Source organism: Panthera uncia, chromosome C2 (assembly GCF_023721935.1).
Source record: "Panthera uncia isolate 11264 chromosome C2, Puncia_PCG_1.0, whole genome shotgun sequence".
NCBI classification, from domain to species: domain Eukaryota; kingdom Metazoa; phylum Chordata; class Mammalia; order Carnivora; family Felidae; genus Panthera; species Panthera uncia.
In genome coordinates, this window is record NC_064810.1 from 13,187,821 (window position 1) to 13,215,597 (window position 27,777).

Genomic DNA, 27,777 nt, shown 5'->3' on the forward strand with positions numbered 1-27,777 from the left:
CCCCCCCCCCCCCCCCCCCCCCCCGCCCCCGCCTTACAGACCACCAGCCAGACGGAGCTGGAAAACTGGATCACCGCCATCCACTCTGCCTGCGCGGCTGCCGTGGCGAGACATCACCACAAAGAGGACACGCTCCGGCTCCTGAAGTCCGAGATCAAAAAACTGGAACAGAAGATTGATATGGATGAGAAGATGAAGAAAATGGGCGAAATGCAGCTGTCTTCAGTCACCGATTCGAAGAAGAAGAAGACTATATTAGATCAGGTAATCGTCCTTCCGTGTTTCGACTTGGGCGGGATCGTTATGGGTCTTTTAAGTGCCTCCACGTCTTGGCATCACGGAGCATCATCGCTTATCTTGTCAGCCTGTCATCCGGGCTGCTGAATTCTTTATTGTGACTGTCAGCGTTCCTCACCCGTCGTTCGCAGCCGATTGTTACGAGCTGAAGGGAACAATATTACATCGAACGGGAGACAGAAATCTAATAGAGGAGCCTGCCCCCACTCCCACCACCACTGCTGTGCTATTCTGGGGCATCTCTGTCATCGCCACGTCTGCTGGTTTTCCTTCCCCACCTTGTCCGGTTCACGGGTGAGCTCCGCTGTGGGGAGATGCAAATTTAGGCAATTTCGGCAAGGTGGAGTGTGTTTGAAAAAGCATGTGGGTAGCTGCAGGATAGGATCATAAGTAAGTATATTTCATGCTAAGAAAAGAAAGCCGTCACGAGGTAACAGGAAGGTTGTGCCTTCTACTCAATTGTTTCAAAGTCCGCGATGAGCCATCTAGTCGTGCTTTGAAACTTTGTCTTAATGGTTAGGAAATCATCGTGGGAATCAGTGAGTTTCAGGAATGGAACAGTGGATGGCGTGGGCCAGCAGCTGGTTTCCCGTGGTTTCTCTCCCTCTGTTACCTGGCGCTGTCTTTGTTTTCATTGAGGCAAAATTCACGTAGCAAGCGATTAACCATGTTAAGGTGTACAATCCAGTTGCATGTCATACGTCCACAGTATTGAGCAGCCACAACCTGTGTCTAGTTCCCAGACGTTGTCATTCACCCCAGAAGGAAACTCCATACCTGTTAAATTGCTCCCCTGTGCTCCTGGCATGCTGCCTCTACGGATTCCCCAATTTCGGATGTTCTTGTACAAGTGGAATTACACAACATGTGACCTTTTGCGTCTGAATTCCTTCACTTCACGTCATGCTTTGGGATGGACCCACATCGTAGTGTACATCAGTCAGTTCTTCATTCCCTTTTACGGCTATGATTCATTGCCCACACTCACCACAGTTTGCTTATCCGTTTGTCCGTTGATGGGCCATGTTGGCTGTTTCCACTTTTTGGCCGCTGTGAACAGTGCTGCGAACATGCATAAGTCACAGTAAAAAGTAGACATCGGCCATTAACCACTGTCCACGTCATCGTTAACATCACTGAGCCTTGGCTATATATACCAGATCCTGTGCCAAGCTTATTCTTGCATTATCTCATCTAAATATCACTTCAGTCTTAGGAAGTAGGTATCGTTTTGCCACTCTGAAAAGTGAGGAAATACCTTGGACGTACTCTGTGGTTGGAAATTTATTCCAGAGCCTGGGTCTTCACCTTCTAGTGTTTTCTGCCTCCCACCGTGGACCATGTGCCACTCCCCTGTTCCCAAAAGCTGTTGGGCTCTGATCTTTAATTCACCTCCCTTTTCTTTTTCTCTTTGTCTTCCTATGAAAGGTCATCTCCTGGTAAGTCCTATAATTCTCCAGTGGTAAAAACCCTGCAGATTTTACTTCCCTTGGGTTTGTGGCCCAGAGCTTGGAGCTGATGGCCTAGAAAGCCCAGAAACATGACATTGTAACCAGAGGACACAGAGCAGCTAACATATACTTTCTGTTTACCAGACCGAATTTATGACTGTGGGTCTTTGTGAAAAAAACGTGTAAGCTACGAAAACAGTGATACTTGAGATGCTGTTCCCTAAGAAATTCGGGGTACCTGTGGTTTACCCCTTAGGATTAAAATCAATACCTTGACAACATGTGGTTTTGTAACATTTGTGTGGGATGAAGCTGTTAACACTTGTTTTCCCTTTTCCTCGCCTTTCCTTTTTCCGTATTTTCACCACCGTAGATCTTCGTTTGGGAGCAGAATCTCGAGCAGTTCCAAATGGACCTATTTCGTTACCGCTGTTACTTAGCTAGCCTCCAAGGTGGGGAACTGCCAAACCCCAAAAGGCTACTTGCTTTTGCAAGCCGACCAACGAAAGTGGCAATGGGCCGCCTTGGAATCTTCTCTGTATCATCCTTCCATGCCCTGGTGAGTCGAAGCCGGTGTGTTTTTAAGAAATATTTCTCTTTACTATTAATCCTGAGCAGGACTTGACAGGAGCCGCTGAAGTGTTTTTCTAGTTCACTGCTGGGTGTGGATTTCTGACATGTCCTCTGCGGTGGGTACAGATCTTCATTTGAGTCTGTTCTGAAATGTATTCCTTAAGCCTCTCTTGATGGGGCCTAAATTATTGTGCAAAGATAATAGGAAAGGTATTATCTTAAGAGATCTCTGCATGTAGTGTTTGTTCGTAACTGATGTCCTCTTTAGGCAGTGTTCTGGTTTTAATCCAAATACAGTTTTTTTTTTATATTAACCTTATGGAAATGTTAAACGGAGAGCTCTCTCATACAGAAATGCATTTTCTCTCTCTCTCTCTCTCTTTCTCTCTCTCTTTCTCACACACACACACACACACCCCATATATTGAACACAGATCTCTTTGGTGATCTTCCTTTCATTTTATTTTTAAATACTGTAATTTCAGAAATCAGTTCTTTACAGTCATAAATGTACCTGCTGCATTTGAAGAAAGTAAAGATCTTCCATGATTTTCCAGCCCAACATATGTATTTGCTTGGGAAGGAGAATTTGCATCTGACCTCCGGAACGGCAGATTGCATCGTTGTGTTGTGTGTTTGCAATCTGTAATTTTATGTACTTGCTAAATTGCGAACAGCTTTATGTACGTTTGGCTCCTTTCTTCTCAAAAATTGCTATTGCGAGTAACATGGTTTCAGCCCATCCAAGTCAACACCCACTTAAAATGTACTGCACCTTAGCACATTTGCTGTGGAATTAAATGTTAAGTCTCAGGTTCCAGAAACTGCTTTGGAAAACCTTAGCTCTGCTGGGCTTGGCTTGCCTCCCCTCGTCAGCTGTACCCTTCAATTGAATTCAGAGCTGCAATTCAGTCAAAGGCGTTTGTATTCTTTATAAATAGATTAGCGTCATCATTCAGATAATTAGGGGTAGATTTACATTTTTAAAGAAGTCTTAAACCAATTTCTGGACTTATTAAAACTGCCATCCTGATTTGTTCTGCTAATTACGACTCAGCTCTTGGTCTTTCTTGGTCTCCCTTGGTTTTTCTTGGTCTCCCACCTCTTCATATGGCTGTTAAGTGCTTTTTTTTTTTTTCTTAGTAATGGGTCAGTGTGCTGTGATGAATAAGTCTTCCAAATGTTTTTCAGTTTGAGGCTCTAGGACTGTTTCTCTGAGACCCAGACACCAATTTGTAACTTGACCAAATCTCAGTTTGTGTATTCTGCAATAAATAAATAAATAAATAAATAATAAAAATTCTTGTCTACTGCATGGTAAGAATGTTGTAGATTGAAGTGGCATTTTTGTAAGAGAGCTCATGCCTCCAATGATGCAGAGTCCGTATTAATTCTAAACCCCAAGCATCCAAATGACTTTTTCCTGTTACTGGGCCTGATAGATTTGGGAGAGAATAAGTTTGCTATCTATCTAAAACTTCTTTGCCTTAATTTTCTTCAAAGCCATTGGAGCTAACTTTATTATTATCCTTCCATAACTTATCTTCAGACCTTCTAATTGCCTCTATCTCAATATCTGTGATTTGTGTGTACTTTTATTTGGATGGGCAGACTGTTAAAATCTGGCCAGCTGAAGATAGGGATGGGAGGGTTAGTAATTTAGGCATTTTGGTCAGTGACTTTAAAGAAGAATATTTATTTATTTATTTAGGTTTATTTATTTTTGAGAGAGACAGGGCAAGCAGGGGAGGTGCCGAGAGAGAGGGAGACAGAGGATCCAAAGAGGGCTCTGCACTGACTGCAGAGAGAGCCCGACACGGGGCTCGAACTCACGGACTGTGAGATCATGACCTGAGCCAAGGTCGGACTCTTAACCGACTGAGCCACCCAGGCGCCCCTTAAGAAGCATATTTAAGTCCTTATGTGCAGCTTCCTTTTCCTTACCCCCCACCGTCCTCAGCTGCAGTGTGAGTCTGGGTGTCTATATGCCTGTGTGTCCTCACAAACTTCTCTTTTCCACGAGGGGTTTCACTTCACACAGAACAAGTTCAGCAGGCCGGTTAGGTGTCTGCCCCTGTTTGTTCCAGTTCCTGCAGGAGATCCCAGGAAGGGAATTTTACAGTCTGATTTATTAGATACTTATTTTTTCCTCTACTCATTGTCATTTGACCCCAGAGAGGTCCCCCCCCCAACCCCCCATTGAAACATGTTTCAATTTAGCCTTTGTCCAGACTTATTTTTTTTCTTCTTTTAAGTGAGGGGCAAGGGAGGAGGAGGTGTGAGGGCAGGCGGGCTGGGGGTGGGCGGGGAGATTTGGGCTACAATTTAAGCCCCATTCACCAGGAGGGCTTCCCATAATGCTCAGTGATTTGCAGTAATTAACTGAAGGGTCCCCGCTGTACTCTTTGAAAGAAGGTTATCATTGTTCTTGTTTGCACAGATGAGCAGAATGATAGAGTAATCAGGTTCTGGCCACAAAGGGAGGCATTGTCTGGGCAAAGATCATTGAGAAACTCTTGAGCTCTTGTCTGCTAGTTCTTTTGCCAGCTTTTTTTCCCCCCCCTCTAAATCCCTTTGCTTATTTTGAGTCATTATTGTGTTGGGGGTAGCAGTTACTTTTGCAGTTTACAGGGCCCCCAGCAGTGCAGCATAGTTACTGTGAGAACCCCTAGTGAAGAGCCCATTTGTTAAACAGACTCAACCAACTGGTCAGCCGGTAACTGAGAACATTTACGTTGTGTAAGTTTCTCTGCTGGACTCTGTCTTTCTAAAATTGTAAAGAATTACTGTTGTGACCATGTTATATGTAGGATCTCTGCTTTTGCTTTTTTTTTTTTTTATGTTTACTTATTTTTGAGAGAGAGAGAGAGACTGAGACAGAGTAGGAGCAGGGGAGGGGGAGGGAGGGGGAGATACAGAATCCAAAGCGGGTTCCAGGCTCCTAGCCATTAGCATTGAGTCTAACGTGGGGCTCAAACTCATGAAACACAAAACCATGACCAGAGCCAAAGTCGGCCACTTAACCAGTTGAGCCACCCAGGCTTCCCTCTGCTTTTGCTTTGTGATGTTGGTTTATGTATTTTATTCATTGAATCAGCAAATACATGTGAGGCCTGGCATATGTCATTTATTCTTCTTATGATTAGGGTTATAGCAGCAAACAACTCAGAGTTCTTTTCCTATTGGAGATTCTTATGGGGGGAGATGCATAATAAATCAGTAAGCAGTTAAATAGACAGGGTAGGTGCAGGTATTGATGTATGCTATGAAGGAAGTGAACAAGGTAATAATATATATATATATATATATATATATATATATATATATACACACACACACACACACACAGAGTGATACAACAGCCATATATTTGTATATGACTGCCTGTATGTGTCTGTGTATCTAAGATAGATTTATCTATTTATAAGTAGATATACAAATATGAGACCGAATAGGCATTTTTGTTTCCTCTCAGACTTTTAACTTTCACATCACTTATTTAGTGGTTCCTAGCCTCATTTTGTGATGATAAGCTTATCTGATACTGAAATCGTCATGTGTGCATGTATGTATGTCAGCACATTATAATTTATTCCTTTTGCAGCTTTTGTTTACCTTTGACTCAGAAAGTGATGAAAATAGGGAAGAGAAAATGTGTATCTATTTAAAGTAAACACGTGTCTTTTGGTCTGTGATTTTGTCCCCCTCATCCCCTTGAGCACAATCTTAGTCTAGACCTCTTTCTCTAACGTGGTGTTGGATGCTGCGTTTTTACATGCCTCAAGCTCGGAAAATATAAGACCGCTTCCTCATCTTCCTATCTTCATTTGGGACCAAAATCTTCCCCCTCTAATACCTTTGCAGGGAAGCTGTTCTGATTCCTGTTTTTAGTGTCTTTGCCAGTCTACTCATGGAGCGTCCAGGGTATTTACCCTGTCAGTGCTGAAAACCCCAGAGAGGCGTGCCTTCTAACCAACGTGCTGACAGCTGGGGGGCCCCTCTTGCTCCCCAACGGGGTTTCATCCCCCAGTCTGATGCCAGTTGGCACCCACCACACTGGGAGTTGCCCGTGTGGGAATCTGTGACAAGTAGGTTCCAAGACTCATCTCCAGCAACAAAGGACGGGTGGGGAGGTTTCATTTCAAGTCTGACTCGCTGTACCTCCTGGCACTCCCTTATTTGAAAGGAGAGCCTGTGGGTGGCCTATTGAGATTTCCTGGCAGACGTTCCCTCAAGTTCCTGGGACTTTGCTTTTAACCTATGGATACACTGCAAGCACGAATGTTGGCCTGGGAAGGACTTTGTGGGATCCTCACAGAGATTCAGTGTCTACTTGAGCAGTTTGTATAGAAGCAGATTTGAACTTGGGGTGTTCCTCTCTGAAATATTTGTCTGGGCTGTTGGCATCTTGCAAATATCTCAACAGAGTGTAGCTCCTGCTCCCCACTGCTTTTTTTTTTTTTTTTAAATAAAATAGAACTTTTATTCCCTTTTATCTAAACATGGGACATGTAAGGCTAATAAGGTGGCTTCACCATTTTCCCGGACTCGGGTCCCATCCATCTTCTTGTTCTAAAAACCGTGAAAAGGGTTCTGTCTGAATGTCCTAGAAGAGTTAACCCACAGACCTTCCTTTGTCAGGAAGGAGAGAAGTGAAAGATAATGGAGATCCCTCCCTCCTCTTAAGGACGGTTCCTGGAGATGACAAATAGCCCTTCTGCTTAGCTCCCATTGACTGGAAGTTAGTCACAGGCCCATGTCCTGCTACAAAGGAAAATAAGTCAGCGTTGGGTAGTCATGTGCTCAGCTACATGTGGGGGTTTCTCTGACTGAGCTAGAGGGAGAATGATATAGGGGGACAACCATCACTTCCCTACGAAGGAAATTGTGTCGTTCTGAGAAAACGAAATAGAAGAATTGGTACACTTAGATTTCACGTGGAATCACAGGAACCAAGAGGTATTGTTTTCGCTATTTTTGCCGACACTCAGACACCATTCTTCTAGAATGCAGAAACAGCTCTAGAGCATTTAGGGAGAATCTCAAGATCGTATGGTTAGCTCAACTTGCTGCTAGAGTTCAATCCTGTGACCAGAAGGGCATTGAATTCTTGGAAACATTACATACGCATCCTATTGTTATTTTACATATTACTGTTTTCCTGATGGTTTCAGACAGTGGTTGAGTTTGCCAACCTTTCAATTATATTTGGACTCCATGAAGGGCCCTCAAAGTCCCAATATATGGGAGTCACAGATTAAATGCTTTGGTGATGGGCTGGCATGATGGAGGTATGGTTGGTCTTTTTTAAAATTTTTATGAATTTGAAGACGTAACTGGCTTTATTAAGTAATTCACGAACGGGCAGCATCCCTCTAGCAAGTAGAGGGATGCTCCCTGGGCGTGTAACTTAGTAGGGACCTTGAGGAAGAGGTGAGCGGTCCTGACGCATTTCTCTTGTCGATGCTGTTCCTTGACGACCTCAGGTGGCAGCACGCACTGGTGAGACCGGAGTGAGACGTCGTACTCAGGCCATGTCCAGATCCGCAAGCAAGCGAAGGAGCAGGTTTTCTTCCCTTTGGGGTCTGGACACTACCTCCAAAAAGAAGCAGGGACGCCCCAGCATCAACCAGGTGGGTTCCAGGGTGGGCGAAAGAGCAGGCACAGATTGCTTCCATGGCCACCTCAACTTGGGATGCATGTGCATGTGTGGTGATTTATTGGTACTGGGTGGTATTTCGAATCAGCTCACTGACACAAAGACGTTGGTTGTACTAGACGCTTTTAATAGCTAATGTATACTCATGACTTTGAACTCTGCTATTAGTCTATCACCAAGCTCCAGTCTCCCACCTGCATCCTTTGCAAACCCTGGCTAATTACAGACCTCCTGAAAGTGCACAATTCATCCTGAGTCTTCGGAAAAAAGCGGGGCTTGTTGATGAAGCCAAGTGGGCACCTGAGCACAGGGCTTTTTAAGCTGCTTCTGGCGCTGGATCAAAGGTGGCCTCCAGGGAGGTCAGATTGTTCCTCTGCCATTAGCTTTTTGGGGTTGACATGAAATGGGGAGTTCCCTTGTCTTCCAGTATGAGAAATCAGGAGTCTGAGAGTCCTCACCACTGCCATGATGCCCTTCTACCCAGATGCTGGGGCTCGAAGGGGATCTCGGTACCTCACGAATGGCATCACCGAGAGGTGTACCACAGGGTCAGTCCTCTAGCCACATGCTGTGGCCTTGTCCTTTTTATCCCTTTTAGCCAAGACCACCATCCTGCTAGAGTCACTTCTAGGAACTTCTCTCCATTGTCATTGTCATTCTTCTTTGGCTTTGTGAAGCAAGTGGCTCCGGGACTGCTTGCTCGTGTTTTAGGGACTGAAGGAACATGGGTCTTGGTCTTTTCAGGAGAAGGAGAATGTTGGATTCATGGGTTATGGTGGCCAAAAAGTGAAGCACTGAGCATCTTGGAGGTCATGGCTAGGATTCCCAGTTTGACCTGTTCACTCCGTGCCCTTATGCAAAGTGAGAAGCCAATTGACTAATTTGATAAAAAGATCCCTCATTGTTTGTTCTGACAGTTCCAGCCATTAGCTTACACAAGAACTGAAATTTAGAAGAGACAGTCATGAAAAGTGACATCCTACGTTCCTAACTGACCACCACACTCACTGTTTAAACGTGGGTATTCTGTGTCGCTGATGGACGTTGCAGGAGACCAGATGAGCAGGTGATAAGTGAGCCTCAGACTGAGCATCCGTGCCGTTTGGTCTGTGGTCTTTGGAGAAGGCAGAGCATCAAGTCTGCTACCAGGTTTTGCTTCTGTGTAAACCTGAAGAAGAAACGGTGTGGAGGAAAGTCACTGTTTTATCAAAACTCACACAAGAGACTTGATGTCTCTGGACGAAACGTACGTACAGAAGGAAGACATTCGCCACTAGGATTTCTCCCCTCCCTTTGGCAGGTGGTGGTGGTGTTTTGTGTGAATCCTCCTGTGATGGCAGGTGACTCAGAGCACCCACTAAAGTACATGCCAGGACTTTGCAGTTGGGAACTGGGTTTGAACGTCTTTTCTGTCACAAGCCTTGGTTCATGCGGTGGTAACTTTATCAGTGCCAGCTTGTGTCAGAGTCCATGGCTGCTGAAATAGATGCCTCAAGTGAAATGAGGTCCAAGAGAATGTTTTAACGTCTTTCAAAAATCAAAGGACGATACCATTTCCTCGAAGCAATTCTTGTTCCTGTCTCTTAAAGTAAGGGGTATAAAAACTTCCTACTTAGCCATGAGCATACCAACAGAAATCTACTTGTTAATTCAGGACTCTGAAATGGACACAAATGGTGTGTTTCTATCTATCTCATTTGCATCGTGAGAAAGGCTTTTTCTTAATCATGTGTATTATCCTGATAGTACCTGGCTGGTTTAGAGCCAGAATATAAAACTTTCTCTTGTCGACATGTTTAGATTTTGACTACTGAACAGAATTCATTTAATTTCAAAGAACAGACAAATTTCTGTTTTTTTTTTTTTTTTCTTTTTCTTTAATTAAGAAAACCTTTTCTGGGATGTTACGGAAAGCACTATAAATGGATAGTCTCAGGTTCTGCTCAGCAGAGTATGAAAAGTAAGCTAGTTGTTGATGAATATCTGATTGTATATGTGAGGGAATTGTGGAAACTGTTCAATGTGAGCAAATCTAGTCCATTGCTTTTGCAAAAGCTTATTTTCTTTACAACAAAATGAATTATCCAGATCTAGAAGCCAACTTTTTCTTTTCTTCTTCTTTTTTCTTTTGAGTTTGTTAGAGTTATGGGAAGTGATCCAGATAGAGGATCATGTTTTTCCTGGTCTGCTACCATGAATTACGTTCCCTATTTATGGAGATGATATAGGAGGATCTGGAGACTTCTGTCATGTGTTCCAAGAGCCACGCTCATTTTCCATCCCCCTTCCCATGCTTCATTTGCCCTCTTGCCGACAGGCCTTTTTAAGATGATACTTTTGTATATGCAGGTGTTCGGTGAGGGAAGTGATGCTGTAAAGAAATCTTTAGAGGGAATATTTGATGACACTGTTCCAGATGGCAAGGTAAAAATAAACCCATTCCTTTTCTAAAAGTACCGCGAATGTGTCAACATTACACAATGCATTGGTTTCTTGGGATCCTAAAATTAAGTGGACTGTATTAAATGCTGAAATGATCAAATCTTTAAAGTTACGTAACAGGTCGGTAAAAGGTGGAAAAGCATTTTATGCTTAAAACTTGGTAACAATAAGGACATTCTCCTGCCAACATAACATTTTCAATACTTATCATTTGGATGTATCATTTTCCATCTAGAATATAAGAGGAAATTTGGGTTCTGGGGAGCTGAATATCTATGTCGTTGCCAATTGCTTTTATCTACAACTTCCATTCCCAAGAGGTGAGGTCGTACTGCCCTCCCTCTCTGCCCACACATGCTGTGTTGTTCCCATTAATTCAAAGAACTGTTCTGATAGTATATTCTTTAAAAAAAAAAAATGCTTTTGCCTCCTGAAGACAAGTATTCAATTAAAGATTCACAGACTTGTTCTAACCTTGTGCCTGGATTTAAAAGGGGTGGTCACACTGCTCTGATTGAAAGCCCATGAAGAATATTTATTGATTTTTGTTTCCTCTGGGCTACTTTTTACAGCCTCTAATTTAAATGGACATCCCCAGCTTTAAAGACCCTAACAGTGATACCAGTAACCTCTTTGTTCAGGGGGTTCTGTTGTTGATAACGTGACCTTGGAATGATCCCCCGGTTCTTGGGCTCAGGATCAATATGACAGAGAGTTCAGCTCTCGGTTGCTGTGCAACCAAGCAGGGGCGGTCAGCGGTAGCACAGCCCGTGTTCGAGATGGAGCCTCTGAAACAGAGTGCAGTGGGGAGTTCTGGCCTTTGGAAGGGGTGAGGGGAGAGGAGTGGCCAGGGACAGGCCTGTTGTCACTTTTGTGCTCGAACTACTCCTGGATTATGTCCCTGTAGATACAAATGCAGCTGTCCTTGGAAAAAGCCATCCATGCCCCTTTCTCTGAAAAACTCTGTCTCTGATGAAATCTGATGAAATTAAATCACTGTACCTACGTGCAACACAAGCATTGTTTTTGATGTTAATGAAGCCATTTCTGAAGTTAGCTAACTCACCTTGCATACTGTTACTAGTCCCCTTTTAATGTTGGGATAGCCTCTCCAGGCAGACAGATCCTGGACCCCAGGCACAGAGCACACAGATCCTGGAACCTGCACATGTTTTTCCTTTGGATTTCTTTGCCCCTTTTGTTTGTCCATTTCTCTGAGATATTTCTTTATTCTTCTTCTTGGCTGGAGTGCCTTGATCTCAAACAGCAGTTTAGATGCAAAACTTGAGTTGATCCAGTGCTAAGGGGCACTTATTTAATATGGCACATGGGGACAATGAAAAGATTCCAATTATAGTTCATGGGATTTAGCCCAAGTTGATTGCTTTTTGCTTTTTGACAATCCCTTCCTTGGGGTTCAGTTTATCTGCAAAAGTGACATCATTCAAAGCCAGAGCTGAAATTGTCTTCTTGGTTGAATTTAGTTAGTAGCCTTTGCAAAAATATTTCCCCCATTCTCGGATTCATTCTTTTTTTGAATAGAAGCTATGACGTTACCACCTATCAGCCTTAGTTTGAAAAATTGTTTCTTGTAATTTCCTAATACCAGCCTTGTTCTTGGTAACCTATAGATTTGTATTTACTGATCAGTGGCCTGGTTATAAACCAATAATCAAGTCTTGTCTTAGTACATCTTGCCCATCAATATTGTTTTTACATTGCTGAAATCTGACATCTTTTTTTTTTTAAGTGTATTTATTTATGTTGAGAGAGAAGGGGAGGGGCAGAGAAAGAGAGAGAATTGCAAGCAGGCTTCACACTGTCAGCACAGAGCCTGATCCGGGCTCAAACCCATGAAGCAAGAGATCGTGACCGTGAGATCATGCACCAAAACCAAGAGTTGGGTGCTTAACCGACTGAGCCACCCAGGCTCCCCTAACATCATTCTTTATTTGCTTATTTCAAAGAAATTGGCCCCTATTTCATTGTTCTATGGAATGTTTTAGCTTCGCTTGCTTGGATTATCCCAGCTGCTGAATGAGTACATCTTTTCCCATCCTTATAAACATGACACTACTCCTTGACCCTCAGGCCGAGTAGTGGAAGAGGCTGGAGTGTGGCAATGGCCTAAAAAGGCCACACGGCTCATGCTTTGAGGTTCTCTGAACCTTGTCTGGGAAACGGAACTGTCTCCCTCCCAGAGCTGTGCTGGAGGTCAAGTGCAAGCACAGAAACGATGCTCCCTGTAAACGTGTAGTGCTAGAACATCATCTTTTCTTTAATAATTTCCTTGGGGCCTCATTGTTGCTTTTGAAACATATAACCCACATGGTAGATATTCTTGCTGTAGGAATTCCCTGTTTAAGGTGGATTTGTGGGGGAAATCCTAGCAAGAAAGCTGAGCTGAATGACTGATCCATTTCTTTCCTTCTTCCAAATTTCGGTACCCTCCCCCCCCACCCCTCCCCCCACTTACACAGTGCCCACCTGTGGATGCTGTGGACTGGGTGAAAGGTCTGCCTCGCATCTGAGAAATCTCTCCTTCCCCCATTAAAGCTCCTTTGTCAATAGTTTCCTCTCTGAACATCCCCCTCTGTCCCTCACCAGTGCTGCCATTTCCACTCTGGGCCATTTTCCTGGAGACAGTGAATCTCCGCGTACAATCCGGATAGCAAAGCCTGATGACTGCTGCCCGACTAACTTCATTTCTTATCGTAGAGGGAGAAAGAAATGGTCTTGCCCAGCGTCCACCAGCACAATCCCGACTGTGACATTTGGGTTCACGAGTATTTCACACCATCGTGGTTCTGTCTGCCAAATAATCAGCCAGCCCTGACGGTCGTCCGGCCCGGCGACACTGCCCGGGACACCCTGGAGCTGATCTGTAAGGTATGAAGGTATTCGGGGTTGCCTCCTTGAGAGGAGCAGAGTGGGCCAGAGGAATCATCTGTGGCACGCGTGAGGATTCAGAGACGTGTGAGGGAGGAAGGCGCTTCCAAGGGTACCTCCATTTCCTCTCACAGCTTTGATTTCCTCTGTGATCATATGCATACTAAGTGGAAGTGAATTCTCGGGCTTTGGGAGGAGAGGGATTCTTTTTTTAAATAGCTTCTTTCAATATGCATGTTTCATAGATTTGAAATAAGTGAATTATATGCTCATTGCAAAAATTTTAGAAAATTTGGGTGAAGAGCAAAGAAAATGAAGGCCACCCCTACAAGGTCTAGAAGTATCACCGTAAACATTCTGGCATTTGCCTAACTTGTTTTGTGCACGCGCGGGCACACACACACACACACACACACACACACACACACAGGTTTAGTGGCATCATATTATGTGTACCTGCTCTTTGACAGTAACTGACGCCACAGCCATATGGGTAGGTAAAAACTGAAATAAATATGTTTGATCTCTGTGATGAGAAGTTCCCTTTCCTGTAAACACATAATTAGCCTCTTACTATGCGTGTGTATGTGACAAATGCCTGAGTTCACTTTCTCTGCTGTCGCTTCTAAGCTGCAGAAACTTCCGATTCTTTTCCAAAGTCAACGAGGTTTTATTTTTCACCCCCCTGAAGGGCACCAGATGAATTGCCTGGAGTGAGGGAAGGAAAAGAGAAAGAAACGAGCCTTTTTCGTGTGCTTGTTTTTACTTGTACAAAAGTATCAGCACTAATAGTTTTATTTAGGAGTTCTGTCAAGTCTGAGGAAGAGATGATGTTTGCCCATTGTACAGATGGAGAAAGTGAGGCTCAGAGAGCCTTAGCTCCAGGCCCAGCACTCACGTTGCACGCAGTCAGTTGCAAAGGAGAGACTGAACCCACATCTACCTGGTTGCTCTGAGCCTGTATCCTCTCCTGCGCCAGGGTGGTCATCAGGAAGGATGGTCCATTAGGGTCAGAAGAATCCAGAATATATTTTTTAGACAGTGTGATGGCTTTCCCCAGGACCACTAAAGGGCAAGTAGAAACCTTCCCGTCATAATTTTCTCCTAGAAGAAGTTGGATGGATACAGTGACATTTTTAGGACCTCCTCACTCAACACAATGGTTTATAAAGACTGCATCTATTTCACTACCAGAACAAGTACCTCAATGCTGTAATTCCGCAATCAGCAATTTCGGAATTTTTTAAAGAAAACAAATCACTAGGGCCTTTGTAAAGAAAAAATATGGCTCTTTATATGAGTGGGAGAAATGAAACAGTCTGGCTCAAATAAGCCTTATGTGGAAGAAATGTAGAAGGGCCATTTGTTTTAGGACAAAGCTAAACTCAGCCCCCACATAGGTGTTAAAAATAAATGATACTCTGTTACATGCTTCGAATCCTTCATGTACGTGAATTCCAGCTTTTTGAAGATAATGGTATTTCTGTTCACATTTTTCATTTTAATTACTTAACAAAATTAGTCTATTGAGGATTTCTGCATTCTTTTATTTATAGATTAGCACGATTCTTTAGAGACCCATTAATATTCCGCAGAGCTGTGAAAGTCGTTCTCAGAACTGCAGCTGAAGGTGTCAAAAGTAGGACTCTGGTGGTTTTTTTTTTGTTTTTTTTTTTTTAATAAAGCCAAACCCTGGAGGTCTTTCCAAGGGGAGAGCATTGCTTAAGCGCCTCCTGTGTACATTGGCCTTGGATGCAATTAGGGATCAGAGGGTAGGTCATAGTTTTCCAGTGACCATTGATTGGTGGAAACTTGAACAATGAGTGGGGAAAATAGTGATGGGCCCAATTTTGGGTCCTTTTCAAGCTTTGTTTTGATAGAAACTAAGAGAATGATGAATGGTATTGTCACGGCAGCTAGAGACCATCTTTGGACAGCAAGTGGGACCTGTCCCTGCATAAAGTGTTTATATCTATCGCTGGAAAGGTTTTTGATGGCATCGTGAGGGCACACATCCCTCTCTCTAACAACAGAAGGTCATCCTGCCCAATTTTCCCTTGGGTGCTCAACTCTTTTCCCCCAAACATGGAAATAAAGACAAAAACAATGTGGTGTGGAACAAGCTAAGTGTCGTGAGTTTAAAAATGGAAAACTTTTGTATGCACTTGAAGAAATTGATGGTCTCTGGAAAAGCACCCATGTAGGATAAATTATATAGTGTGCTGAGAACCAGGTGCCTTCTAAAGCTGGCTCCTTCTTTGGAAAACACTTTATTGTAATTAGTGGAGTCAATTTTATTCTTAAGAGGGAAAGAGATAATGGGGTAACAGTGCCACATGTTATTAATGATCTAATTAGTGGTGAGTGTTTTTCTCTTTGGAGGAGGAGGGACTGAAAAAAAAGGTGATTGTCAGAATGTCTGTCTTTTATTTCTTTATTGTCATTCTCAACGTCGGTGATGGATGCTTTTTCTAATATTTAATAATCAATCTCTTTCTTCTGTCTCTTGCATTCAGCTCATTCTTTTTCCTATTCTATCTGATCCACATCCTTTCACATCAGTTTGTCATCTGCCATCCGAGCACCAGTCAAGTTCTGGTATAGTAACTGTTTCAAGATCTACATTTCATGTACAGTTCATGTTATAGATGTGGCGAAAATGATTGTTGCTAACTATAGCAGGTAACCACGTTGGCCTGTGGGTTTTCGATATATTCTGATCATTGCAATTACCAAAATAATTGCAAAAAATTCATTCATTCATACTCACTGATACAATTCATGTGTGACCATGGGATGAGTTTTATTTCATGCCATCACTATATTGGCCTATGACTTTTTGATTATTCTAAAAACCATTGGCATTAAAAAAAAGAAAGGTCACCTTGAAGAGGAAGATCAATCTTTGGAAATTCTGCAATAGCACCTGTGTGTGTGTGTGTGTGTGTGTGTGTGTGTGTGTGTGTTTGCATGGATTTCTATATGTGGTAACTTTTCTGTTTCCCCAAGAAGTTGGACTGAATTGGAAGAGAAAACCCTGATGGATTAAAAGATCATGTTATTATCTCTTGTAATTGGCTCAAACTATTTACTGGAAAAAAAAAGTACATTGTGTTTGCTATTTCATCCTTTGAAGTGGATGCAAATTAAAAGAAAATATATGCCAACTAAACTAATACTTGTTCTATGGTATTTTTATCTTCTGGTATAACTTGTGGCTACATTGTCTCAAAATGAATCAAATGCTCTCTGAGTAACTTAAGCAAATGCACATTGGAACACACATTGGTACCACTTAAATTTTTCCCTGAGTTTCTCTTGAATTAGGAAGTTTTCTCTTGAATGTTTTACAAGTCTGTAGCAGGACAAATATTTGGACTTGCTGTGTTAACATATTCATTGATACTTGGAATTGTTTTTGCACAAAGATGTATTGTGAACATGGTAAATTTGCTCAAGCTGCAGATATTTGGGGAGCAGGAAATTCTTCTTGAGAGTTCTGATGATCAGATTTAATTCATCAGGATCAATTAATTCATTAGGATTTTGCCTTCACGTTAGAGCAGCCATGACTAATGCGGGCTTGTAATTGAGAAATCTTTACCAAAATGGTAGACCCTCAGGTATACTACCCATTTTTAGGGTAACTGTTTACTGACCAATCTAAGGGCTCCTTGGGTGCAAGTAAGACCATTAAAAGTTTTATCTGTCGCATGTGCCATTTTCGTTTTTTAAAATTATCAAGACATTATTGTAACTTAAAGAAGTTTGACAAAGATGATGATGGAGGGGAAGGTGCCAAGAATCGGCCTCATTACCATTGCTGTATTTACCATTCTTTTGTTGTCCTTGCTGTGTCACTCTGAGTGAGGTACCTAGACAGCTGTTATTTTTTGCTCTCTGTACATCTGTATAAATGTTTCAGCACAGCAGCATTTAAGGCGTGATGAGAACCTCTCTACTCTTCATCAGGACCATCTTAAGATCTTTGGTGCCTGACAGGGGGCTGTCTGTCTCTCCCACTGAGGGTTCAGGAACCACAAGCTTCTTAGGTGAGGTTGCTTCTTGGGTCCGACTTCTGGAAAACGGTTTAAGTGTCAGCCTTATTGAGAGTGTCCACAAAGTGTTTATTAATGATGACAGTAAGGTTGCCAAGTGAATTTGTTCCTGTTAACCAAGACCCCATGAAGTTTCATTGCTCTTTTCCTCCCACCTCAGTCAGAAACAGATGGCAAACACGATTTTTTTCTTCTGTTGAAAGATTTCGGTGAGGACCTAGGTAGGTGGGAAGCATTTGCAGCTTCTGTCTCTGGAGGGAAACTTTTCCTATCATCTTACCCTAAATATTATTATTTCATTTGTTTGTCTCAGCAGCCCTCCTGTAAGTAATAGGTAGCCCACTGTAAAACTTCACTGTTTTGGGGCACCTGGGTGGCTCAGTCAGTTAAGCATCCGACTCTTGATTTCAGCTCAGGTCATAATCTCAGGGTCGTGAGATTGGGCCCTGTGGTGGTCTCTACGCTCAGCTTGGAGCCCGCTTAAGATTTTCTTTCCCTCTGTCTGTCTGTCTGTCTCTCTCTCTCTCCCCGCCCCCTGCCCCTCCCCATGCATGCATGCTCTCTCTCTTTCTCAAAACAAAAACAGACAAAAAAACCAACAAAAGCTTCCCTGTTACACGCTTCTTGGGATTACCCATAATCATTCTTATTACCTTAGACACCATCCATCTGGGTCTGTCAGACCCTGAGCATTTGACCTCCGTAATACAGACTGTGACAGCCTGAAAGTCAGGTACGTGGGAATGTGTTGGCTCAGCGGTATCTGTGGTCACACAGCGGGTTTCAAACTATCACTTTACTCAGGAGAGGATGCAGGGTAGAAAACTTCTTTATCATTCTCCTAGGTGCTCAGAACGAACTCATTTCCACTTTCTGGAAATGTGCTTTTGTAATAATGCAGGATGCCTATGTTGCATGTATTTTTTAAAAAAAATTTTTAATGTTTATTTATTTTGGGGAGGGAGACAGAGCATGAGCAGGGGAGGGGCAGAGAGAGAGGGAGATTCAGAATCTGAAGCAGGCTACAGGCTCCCAGCTGTCAGCACAGAGCCCGACGCGGGGCTCAAACCCACAAACCGTGAGATCATGACCTGAGCCGAAGTCGGATGCCCAACCAACCGAGCCACCCAGGCACCCCTGTTGCATGTGTATTTATTTCAAAAGCAAAGCCACCACCACCCCATCTTCTGTTTTCTGCCCCTCTCTTCCCCACAGCCACACACACGGTTGAAGGCTGCATTTATGTTTTATTAATTTTTATATCTGCAGTGTTTCACACAGCATCTGGCACACTTAAGATTTCGTTAGATGGGACTGAATGACTACTATTGGAATAATTATCAGAATTTTCTTAGTTTAGCCTTTAAAATTCGGGGGGGGGGATCAGGGTAGGTAGAAAGAGGATTAAGCCAGCAAAAGATTAATTTTCACTTATATTGCAATAATTCTCACCAGTAGAGCTTTTGGTGTGAAGAGATCTAATATTTATGAAAAATTTCAAACTCCTGTAAGAGCAGAGAATAGTGTAATAAACTCCTGCGTATCTGTCACCAAGGTTCTATAATTAACCAAAATTACCAAATTATGCTTCATCTGTTTACTCATCCCCTCCCACCCCCTGCTCTGGATTCTTTTGGAAGCGAGTTTTAGACATCATATCTTTTATCTACTAGTGCTTTGGGATGCATCTCTGAGGGATAAGAATGCTTTAAAAAGTGGCTTCACTTAAGCGTTTTCTGACAATACATTTTCAAGCTGCCATGTAACTTTCAAAGAGCATTTTCTTACATTTTTCTCTGCATCTTCATGAATGCACGTGGAAGATTATTTATAAAGCCACGTTGTGACTATCGCTTTTACCGCAACGTTAAATCGAGGGTGACTCTCTAGAGGAGAAAAATCCGTCGACCCATTCTGAACCAAAGGAGTAGGCCTGGAAATTTCAACCCTTAACTATTTTAGAATTGTTTTCTTTGGGTAAGTCATTCAATGTGTTGCCAGTGCTGGACACATGCCCGTCTGCACTGCCCCCGGAGGGAGTCTCACTTGGGGTGTATATAAATAAGACTGAAATCCAAATGCCTTGTCTTCACGCTGACTCGTCTGCAAATGAACTATTAGCAACTGTCCCAGTGTCCCCATGTGGCTAGAAAAACAACGTTGCCAGGGCACAGCTTTTCCCTGTCACTGTGAATCTTTCCTTACTGTTTCTGTGACTTTTTCTTTAATCACCTCTGTATGTTTGGAATTATGTTGAAGGGCCTCCCTGATCTGATGGGGTTCTGTTGCAAAACCAGTGTTAAAGAGGGTAATGACTCAGATAAGCAGAAGTGAAGATGTGACTCAATTATTTCCATTGAATCATAAGCTGTCGGTGGAATATTACTCATCTGTTCAATGAAAATTCGTTTCAAGTTTGAGTTTTAGAGGTAAACCTCCTAGGAGGTGTAGAAACCCTACGCCCTCCCCAGTAACAAATCTCTATGATTCTCGGGGGATAGTGATAATATGTCAGTGGTGCACTAAATACTCCTGTTTACTATTGAACGTTTTCTTTTTCCTTTCTTTTGTCCCAGACACATCAACTGGATCACTCTGCTCATTACCTGCGTCTGAAATTTCTAATAGAAAACAAAATGCAACACTACGTTCCAAAGCCCGAGGAGGACATTTATGAGCTGGTAATGTTTATGACGGTTGTCCAAGTACATTCTGTAGGAGATTATTTTTAAATTATATGTGTGCTTGTACTAATTGTGGTTGGTGAAGTAGAACGAATTCTAAAATAAATGAACCTCATTCAGAGCTCGGAAGTTTGCAAAGATGGCCTTACTTATCACAATGTGTCTGTAGAGTAGAAATGCCACCTTTGTGTCTGCAAGGAGCGAGGCTGTGCGATCGTGAGAAATTGAAATCCAGAGCTGACCCTCAGGTAGAATTTTAGTTATTATTCCTAGCTTTCCCGGCAGCGTGGTGACTCAAAGATCAGCTGGCTGTTGTCGGGAACAAAAGCACTAACTCTGGTTTTGAATGACTTCTACCTGGGTATTGAAACCGATGGGTCGAATCCTTCTGGGTGAAAATGCTGCCGTGTGAGTCTATGTCCCAGTCTTTTGTAATTGTATTTATATAGGTGCCTGGGGACATTTAGGTATGTTTGGGTTTCATTATGAGACTTGGGTTCTAAACTAGAGATGGGTTTTATGTCGGCCCCATTGCTTACGAATTTTGTGATATTGGCAAAAGATGTGCTAATACAGTTGACCCTTGAACAGCGCGGGGGTGGGGGTGTTAACCGCCTGCACAGTCAGAAATCCAAGTACAGCTTTTGACTCCCCCGACACTTAACTACTAATAGCCTACCGTTGACTGGAAGTTCACTGATAACAATAACAGTCAGTGAACACACAGTTGGCATGTTCCATGCATTAGGTACTGTACTCTTAGAATCAGGTAAACTAGAGAGAAGAAAATGTTATTAAGAAAGTCCTAAGGAAGAGAAAATACATTTGCAGTAACTGTAAAAAAAAACAAAACAAAACAAAACTCTGGAAAAGTGGACCCACGCAACTCAAACCCACGTTGCTCAAGGGTCAACTGGGCTTAATTTCTAGGATTTTGCAAAGATGAGAGATACTAGTGCACATAATAGATGCTCAGTAAATGGTTGTCATGGAAATAACACAGTAACAAGCTCTTCTTTGTTAGCCGAGTGGTATAGTTTTCAGTTCCAGGAAAGAGACAATTTGGGAGCAAGGCGCCTCTATCTTAGAATTTGTTCTTCTCTCTCTGCACTTAGTCATTCCTCTGGGGGCCACCGAGCTGCTGGCCGTGGATACGTGAATGATAACAGGATGACTTCAGACATGGTTGCACCACAGAAAGCAGAATTGAAAACTTGAACCCGCATAGTCTCTTTCTGAAAAGGAGAAGCGTGATTTAAAATTTAATAGGGAATTTTGTTTTCAGTCAACTCTTTTTGACGTTTACTTATATGCGATAAAGCTCACCAATATCTTTTTAACGTTTATTATTTTTGAGAGAGAGACAGAGAGCAAGCAGGGGAGGGTCAGAGAGAGAGGGAGACACAGAATCCGAAGCAGGCTCCAGGCTCCGAGCTGTCAGCACAGAGCCCGATGCGGGGCTCGAACTCACAGACCACGAGATCGTGACCTGAGCTGAAGTTGGTCACTTAACGGACTGAGCCACCCAGGTGCCCCTAAAGCTCACCAGTTTTCAAGCACACAATTCAGTGAGGTTTCACCATACCATCATGTTTCCACCACTGCAGCCCTACTTTAGAACGTTTCTATCATCCTAAAATGTTCCCTCGTGCCCCATTAAGTGTTTCTAATAAATAGGAGGGGGAGGGTGTTTGTCGCACTTTTCCATGTGATGCAATCCATGAAAGATCAAAATGATGAGTCTATTTTCAACCATCGCCTGAACAGTTAAGCATTAACAGGAGAGGGAGCTTTTAACAGAGAGAGTAGCTGATTTATTTTTTTTTCCTCTGGCTGGCATGGGGCAGAGCCCTGACTTTGTTCTCTCTGAGCAGAGGAAAGAAAACCCTTTTCCTTACTTAAGAAAGGAAAGTGCGGGGCTGATTAGACTGGGATAGCTCTTTGACCACCGGTATGTTTGCATCTTGGTGGTTAAGACTTTCATATGTTGCCTCTAACCGACTTCCATGGCCCTCCTATTTCACACATAGTAGGGACTTGAGACATGTCTTTTGAAATTATATTGACGCGCTTATTATTTTTGAGTCTTGGCCATTGGGTGGCTCATCTGGTGTAGGAGACTGAGGCACACCAACCTTGGTCTGTGTGTATCTGCAATTGCCGGACAGATGTTCTCATCACAATTTTTTTTAAAGAGTCTAAAATGCAAAGAGAGCATGGCATCTTTCCTGCTCTTTGCAAAAGGTCTCCAGCTCAGAGGTCCCTGAGGAGGCGAATGCCATAGGCTCGTTCATTTTATCGTTCAGATTGCAAGTGAGTATTGCTTACTCGCATCTCTGCTTTTACCAAGTTTCTTCACTTTTTTGTTCTTAAGAATACCTTGGGCAACTTGGCAAAGCTTCACGCTCCCTTCTCAGATTACTGTTTTCAGTTGCACGAAATAAAACACATAGGATCACCTATGGCATAATTATGTTGCAATAGTTATCCAAGATATTTTTACAATTATAGATAAAACGTGTGCTTATTTATTGGCTCCTTAAATAATAAGACCTAGCGGGAGATCCGCTAGCTACTACTGTTTTGAAGTACTGGCAGCAGCCTGAATGCGATTGGGGAACAACCATGATTTTTACTGGTGACAAGGTCATAGTCACTGCCAGTACTGTTGTATTCGTTGCCTACATTTATTTATGATTGAAGGAAATGCTAAGTTTCAGTTACAGGTTAGTGGATATAAAGATGGCATTTTTTTTCCCCACCATTGAAGTTCACAGACCCCTTGGATTCTACCCAGGGGTCCCTGGCTTCCAATCCCCCATATAGGCCATTAAACTTGTTCTAATGTCATTCCGAGGCAGGGGGTGTCTGAACACACAGCGTTCCTGGAGGCTTTTTGAGAGTTTGCAGATTTCAGGTTATTGACCCTTACTGAATAAGCATCAGACCATACACGGTCGATTAGTTTCTGTAGCCCACCTCCATTTTATTTTTGACAGACTAGCGAAACTCACACACGTATGAAGCTGTTTCCTTGTAAGTAACTCATTCATAGATGGCTGTCCTGATATGTTTTATTCTCTGACACTGTTTTACCAGACATTCTTTAATAGTAAAGTCTGTAGTTATTAGGAAAAGTGTGTATTAGATTTGAAAGCTTTGAGGGGTCTAGGATGTATCTTTGGTGGGTTAGGGGATCCTCTTGCTTGTGAATGACCATGACTAGTCAGTCGTCTACTTATCTGCTCTGCTGGTTATGTTTTAATAGAAGTGGTACCTGTTTGGCCACATTTTTTCGTATTTGGTTAATTGTTAGGCCCCATCGATGGATTGATAATGAATAGGGAGGCACTGGCTTTTCAAGACCCTTATTCAATGTGTTTTTCTTAAAGTGACAGGTGGGAATAAAGAGTTTGCAGAAACACTGGTCAATTGATTTATTTACTCATCCAGCAAATATTTATTTAGCATTTATGTGTGCCTGGCACCACTGGGCCTGTTCTGGGCACTGGGATACACAATCAAAAATCCCTACTCCTCGGGGCACCTGGCCAGCCTCAGCCCACAGGGCATGTGATTCGTCATCGCAGGGTCATGAGTTCAAGCCCCACATTGGGCATATGCCTACTTAAAAGGAACGAAAATGAAAAAAATCTCTACTCCTTGTGGAACCCACACTCAAGTTTGTGGAGACATACAAAAATATGTAGATTTTTTGCATAATGACATGTAACCGTGCAGTATTTCAGAGGATGTGAAGAGCTTGGAAAGAAAAGGTTAGGTCAAGTGGAAAGAGAGGTGGGGCATCCAAAAACAGAGTGTTCTGCCCCTTTAGCTGTGTTTGGGTTGATGTGTGAACAGAGCGAGGTGAGAGAGTGAGTCGTAGAGGTATTTTGGAGGAAAGTGTTCTAGGCTAAGGGAACAAAGCTGGGTGAGGCCCTGGCAGGGGGCGGATGGCGAGGGTGGAGGTTGTTTTCTTGTGTGTGAGGAGGGTCAGTGGCTGGAGAGGGGGTGAGACTGCAAGAGAGGAGGGAGGAGGGGAGCAGGATGGGCCATGTAGGGCCTACATGAGAGGGGAAACCCCAGAGGAAGAAGGACACTGGTTGACTTCTATTTTAGTAGGCTCACTGTGGCTCTGTGTCCGTAGGACATGTGCCACATGGCCAGTGGACCACAGGGCACAAGAGAAGTTGCTGAGAAAGAGCAGGGGGTTAGTGCGTTGTAATTGGGGCAGCGGGTGATGCTGGCTTGGACCAGGGCACCCAGCGGAGATGTGTGAGACATGATCCTGACTTCATGATAACTCGAATGCCTGGCAATCAAGTTTGTTCTTAAATCTGATGATCTTTTAATCTGCTCTTTGAGAAGCGGGAAAGGGACACCTGGGTGGCACAGTTGGGTAAGCATCAGATTTGATTTCAGTTCAGGTCGTGATCTCAGGGTTCGTGGTTTGAGCCCCACATTGGGCTCTGTGCTGGCAGTGCGGAGCCTGCTTGGGATTCTCTCTCCTTCTCTCTCTGTTCCTCCTCTGCGTGCTCTCTCTCTCTCTCTCTCTCTCAAAATAAATAAACATTAAAAAAAAAGGGAAGGAAAATGTGACACATCATTGACTTAATAAAATAAAGGGAACGCGTATGACGTTTTGCTGTTAAAGATGTTTGTATAACACCTATGAAATTTCAGCATTTCTAGTTTCAGATAGGGATTGTAGTTGCATTGAAAAAATATATTTTAAAGTGCATATCCTTCTTGAGATTTTATGTTTTTATTAGTGTTTTTTACTAAACACAATTTTAGTCTAACCACTCTGAGAACATACTGTGGCCAAGGGGCTTATATCTAGATCACACTTAGGTATTGTCTAGGGCTGGTAAAAGACACAACAGCTTTCACACCGTTCCAAAGAAAAGTAAGAGGCAATATTATGAGAGAATGGGAAAGATTATTCACAAAGCTGTATTCCCCCTGGATCTGTGGCAACCATTAGGAACTTTCTGGAGATGATTGCAACAGTGATATACTGCCACCTAGGGTAAGAGTTTGACTCTCGAGGAAATTTGTAAAAAGTAAAACTGAGGCTCAAAGTAATTTGAAGGAAACATAGTGCATAGCATTTATTGCACATTCCGTGGCGTCCTAAAATATTGCATAAAACTTTATTATATTTGGTATTTATAACTTTGGTAACTGCATTTTCTGAACTAAAGATCAGTTTCACAACTGATTTCTTCTGATTGCAGAATTTATTCGAATGAACATTTTTCTGAAGTATAAAAGGAAAAAAAAACCCACATGAAATGACACCCCTAACACATTGCATTTGGCGGAAGTTGCATTAAATTAGGATGTTCTAGAGGATCTGGGCTGTGTGGTCGTTGTTCCCAGGACTCTGCTCCCCTTTCTATTCTAGCAGCCTCTTTCCAAGGCTCCTTCTTCCACCTGTCAGCCTCCCTAAGAAAGTGAAGAGAAAGAAACTACCATTCTTTTCTACTTGCCTGAATTACGTTATTTCTGGGTGAATGACTGTGTGGTCAGAGATGCGAGCAAGTTTCAATAACCACCAAGACTTCTCTTTTGTACTAAAACACAGCCTTCTGTTATTGACCTTGGCACCAGAGTTTTTCATTTCAAAACTGAATGACAGTTTTCCAGTTCCATATGAGCTTTGACACATTTATTTGTTTTGGAATTTTTATCATAATCTTTGGAAATGGCCTTTGTCCTGCTTACCTAAGAAGTTGTGGTACCTCTCAGCGCCACCTGGAGGTGGTGTACCAGGCATTGTGGTATAGTGGAAAGCACTTGACCTCTGGAGCCAGCGAGACCTGGGTTCAAATCCCTGTTCTGCCCATTCTGCCTTTAAAACCTTTAGCAAAGTGCTTCCTCTCCAGCCTTATTCCCTTGCTTGTTGAATGGAATGACACTTGTGTGGCACATGGACACCTGAGAAAACCTTCATAAGTTATTGTCCATGATGCTGATTGTTGTAGACATATGAAAGTGAATTAAATTAAATCGAAGTAAAGTTTCTGATATGCGAACTACAGCTTTCTGTTATCTTTCCCCCCCCCCCCCCCCCCCCCCCCCCCGCGGCTTTCTTGGGTTTCTAGAGAATTGATTAATTTATGTGCCTTAGTTTTCTAGCTAACTTGGTATAACCCAGTGGCTAAAAGAGAATCTCCTCCATTTATATAAATTATTGTCTGTTTCAATGCTATTCTTTGTCGGCACCTATTTGTGCTACTATGAATCTTTAGGGCAAAATGGCATGTGAACAGAAACTTCTCCTATTTCTAGGAATCCCTTGTCAAGATCTTTTTTTTTTTTTTTTAAATGTTTACTTATTATTTTTGAGAGAGAGAGAGAGAGAGAGAGAGAGAGTAGGGGAGGGGAAGAGAGAGGGGGTGGTAGACAGAGGATCCAAAGCAGGCTTTGCACTGACAGCAGAGAGCCTGACGCGGAGCTCGAACTCACAAGCTGTGAGATCGTGACCTGAGCCGAGGTCAGACACTCAACCGCCTGAACCACCCAGGCGCCCCCTTGTCAAGATTTTTATAGCCTCTTTCTGATTTTAATGATTTCTTTCCCCAGTACTGGAGATTTTTGGTTACTTTAGCAATAGTTTTCAGGTCTGTGAGAGATCTAGAAGGGGAAGAGACATTATTTAGAAACTGGAACGGTAGCCAAGTTTGGGAGCGTGCATTTTAACTTTCTCTTTTGACTTTTACTGGGTTCGGTTCAGTAAAAAGGCTGTGATGTGATGAGAATTTACTTCCAAGTATCAATTGTGAAAAAATAGACTTACAAAATGATGTCTATTCCTAATAAGATATTTGTAATGCAACCCTAATCAGACTCTTTGTCATTTTTCAGCTGTACAAAGAAATTGAAATTTGTCCAAAAGTCACTCAGAACATCCAGATTGAGAAGTCAGATACAGCCAGTGATAATTATGGTATGTTTATTTTTCTCTGATCTTTGGTGTTTCTCAAGTTAAAGCAATTCCTGTGTAAACAGGCACTTACTTACAATTCAGTAAAACGTCTTTGGGGCCTATTTAAAACAGATAGCACATCTGGCTTCTGTGCTATATACACAGCGGCCAAACTGGGGGGGTGGGTGGGGGGGGAAGGGAAGAGATTTACTGTGGGTACCATGCAGACTTCAGCCTAAACTTCATAGCTTTAATCATTGGGGTTAAATTTCATAACTTTGGGTCACTGGGGTTCTGTCGTAAATAGGAAATGCGTGTATCGGGAATAGATTATAGTATGATATACCCTAGTAATGAAATGATCCCTTCACACCCCTCTTCCTCAAACATACTCATTATTCTCCCTTCCTCCACAAATAATGTAAAAAGAACTTATTTCGGTGTTGTGCTGGGGGTCCCCAAGACCACCCCTACGTTTGCTGATCCACTAAGAGGACGCATAGGACTCAGGAGATCGTCCTGGTCATGACTGTGAGTTATTACAGAGAAGCTATAATAACAGCATCAATAAAGGGAAAAGGCACATGGGGTGAGGTCTGAGGAAAGTGGGTGCAAGCTTCCAAGAGTCCTTCCCCGGTCATACGGGACGTCCTCGATTCCCCCAGCAACAAGCTGGGACAGTGCACGTGGGGTGTTGTCTAGCGGGGAAGTTTGTTGGAGACTCAGTGCCCAGTCATGTAGATGCACTCTACCTAGCATGTACCAAAGTTTCAGGCTCCCAGCAGGGGAA

At 42.8% G+C, this 27,777-nt stretch overlaps 1 protein-coding gene across 5 annotated transcripts in view; it reads left to right on the plus strand.

The window, feature by feature from the left end:
• The window catches only part of TIAM1 (TIAM Rac1 associated GEF 1), a 202,932-nt gene that overhangs the window by 108,773 nt on the left and 66,382 nt on the right, over positions 1 to 27,777 (plus strand). For 4 of the 5 annotated variants that reach the window (XM_049627937.1, XM_049627941.1, XM_049627938.1 and 1 more), the window contains 7 exons: positions 40 to 264; positions 2,122 to 2,307; positions 7,808 to 7,954; positions 10,330 to 10,404; positions 13,141 to 13,311; positions 19,946 to 20,050; positions 26,927 to 27,008. In XM_049627937.1, coding sequence (XP_049483894.1) covers positions 40 to 264; positions 2,122 to 2,307; positions 7,808 to 7,954; positions 10,330 to 10,404; positions 13,141 to 13,311; positions 19,946 to 20,050; positions 26,927 to 27,008 — 991 coding nt within the window. The remainder of the gene's footprint in view (positions 1 to 39; positions 265 to 2,121; positions 2,308 to 7,807; positions 7,955 to 10,329; positions 10,405 to 13,140; positions 13,312 to 19,945; positions 20,051 to 26,926; positions 27,009 to 27,777) is intronic. The other variant, XM_049627939.1, reaches the window with a different exon arrangement.